At 46.2% G+C, this 2,011-nt stretch overlaps 1 protein-coding gene across 1 annotated transcript; it reads left to right on the plus strand.

Moving 5' to 3' along the window:
- The first annotated feature begins 830 nt into the window (after positions 1–830).
- LOC141686072 (uncharacterized) lies at positions 831–1,648 on the plus strand. Its single transcript, XM_074491133.1, has 2 exons — positions 831–1,106; positions 1,211–1,648. Exons 1-2 carry the CDS (start codon positions 831–833, stop codon positions 1,646–1,648), a joined length of 714 nt encoding a protein of 237 aa, XP_074347234.1.
- The last annotated feature ends 363 nt before the right edge of the window (positions 1,649–2,011 follow it).

A 2,011-nucleotide genomic window follows, 5' to 3' on the forward strand; every position in this document is an offset into this window, starting at 1 on the left:
GTCGGCCTGATCCTCTCCAGCCCGGATGGATTCGCAATCCAGCAGGCTATTACCTTCGCCTTCAAAGCAACAAACAACCAGGCTGAATATGAAGCCCTACTCTCCGGGCTCAGGTTAGCTAAATCCCTTGGAGTAAGGAATTTAACAATTTACAGTGATTCTCAGATTGTGGTAAGGCAAACCAATGGTGAATATGTCGCAAAAGATCCTAAATTGGCCCGATATCAGGAAATGGTCAGAGCAATCCTGGAAACCATCCCGGACTCAACCATCTTGCAGATAAACAGAGAAGAAAATGCGAAAGCAGACGAGCTATCCAAGCTCGTCCAGAATACTTCGGATTTAAGCAGCTCGATTTACTTCGAGGAACTCGGAGCCCCCAGCACCGATCGACACGAAGTATTATGCGTTAGTAGCCCGGAGAACTGGATGACGCCTTACATAGCCTACCTCAAGGACAGTACCCTTCCGGAAGATCAGAACAAAGCCCGGTACCTCAAATATAAGGTTGCACGCTTCTTTTTAGAAGATAATCAGTTATACCGGAGAACTTTCTCTGCACTAACCCTAAAGTGCGTTGATCGGAGGAAGCGGATTACTGTCTCCGGGAGGTCCACGAGGGCATTTGCGGGGATCATCTAGCCGCTAAAGCTCTAGCCTACAAGGTCATCAGACAAGGCTATTATTGGCCAACAATCTACGCTGATTCAGTCGCCTATGTCAGGAAATGCAGCAAGTGCCAGAAGTTCAGCAACGTACCGAAACAAGGTTCAAGCCTCCCTGGGTCCGTCCTCTCCCCGATCCCATTTGCTGTCTGGGGAATCGACATCATGGGCCCTTTCCCTCGGGCAAAAGGGGACCTCCGTTATGTTCTGGTAGCAATAGATTATATGACTAAGTGGGCGGAGGCTAAGGCTATGAGAACCATTAACCAGCAAGACTGCATCAAGTTCGTAGACATGATTGTAATGAGGTTCGGGATCCCAATGGTTTTAATCTCGGACAACGGGCCACAGTTCGTGGGTTCGGATTTTGAAGCCTATCTCAAAGAGCTCGGGATTAGACACAAAAAAGCATCGGTTGCCCATCCACAAGGGAATGGACAGGTTGAGGTCACAAACAGAACCATACTCCGAGGCCTGGAAAAGAGACTGGAAGATTCCAAAAAGAACTGGTCGGACGAACTTCCGAAGGTTTTATGGTCATACAGAACTACCCCCGGATAGGAACCGGGGAGACTCCATTCAAGCTTGCCTACGGTACCGAAGCCCGGTTACCGGTAGAGACCGGATCCCCTTCACATAGAGTGACCAACTTTGACGAGGTCTCTAACATAGAAGGCCTCAGGACCAACCTCGAACTCCTGGATGAAGTAAGAGATCGGGCCGTAGAAAAAATGGAAAGCTACAAGGAAAAAACAAAGCTTTACTTTGCGAAGAAAGCCAGGATACGGGAATATGTGGCGGGAGATCTAGTGCTCCAGGACACTGAAGCCTCAGACCCAACTAACCAGGGAAAACTACAGCCGAACTGGGAAGGCCCTTATATAGTCAAAGAAGTGGTCCGTCCGGGAACTTACAAGCTGAACTACCTCAGCGGAACCGAGGTCCCCAATACCTGGCATGGAACCTGCCTAAGGAAATTCTAACAATAAGGAAAAGGTGCACACTCTGGAAACACATCTACATCTATATTATGATATTTTGATGTAAGCATTGTCCTCATTCACCCCAGAATGTAATTTTTGCTTTCAATATGAATGAAAAACTCTACTTTAAGTGTTCCATAGCTTGAACCAATTTCATTACGTTGTTCCTTTATTTGCTATCAAATTTAAACAAATACAGCCCATGTGTACTCAAAGATTTTATAAAAAGGGTATAGAAATTTTACCCCATCCCAGGGAGAAAATTCTATCAAATTGAAAATTACCCCTACTCGGGGTCCTATAAAAGCTCAGCCCATGAGTATTCATAAAATTCTGGTAAGTTAAAAATTTTACCCCATCCCG

Source organism: Apium graveolens, chromosome 2 (assembly GCF_009905375.1).
Source record: "Apium graveolens cultivar Ventura chromosome 2, ASM990537v1, whole genome shotgun sequence".
Classification (NCBI taxonomy): Eukaryota; Viridiplantae; Streptophyta; class Magnoliopsida; order Apiales; family Apiaceae; genus Apium; species Apium graveolens.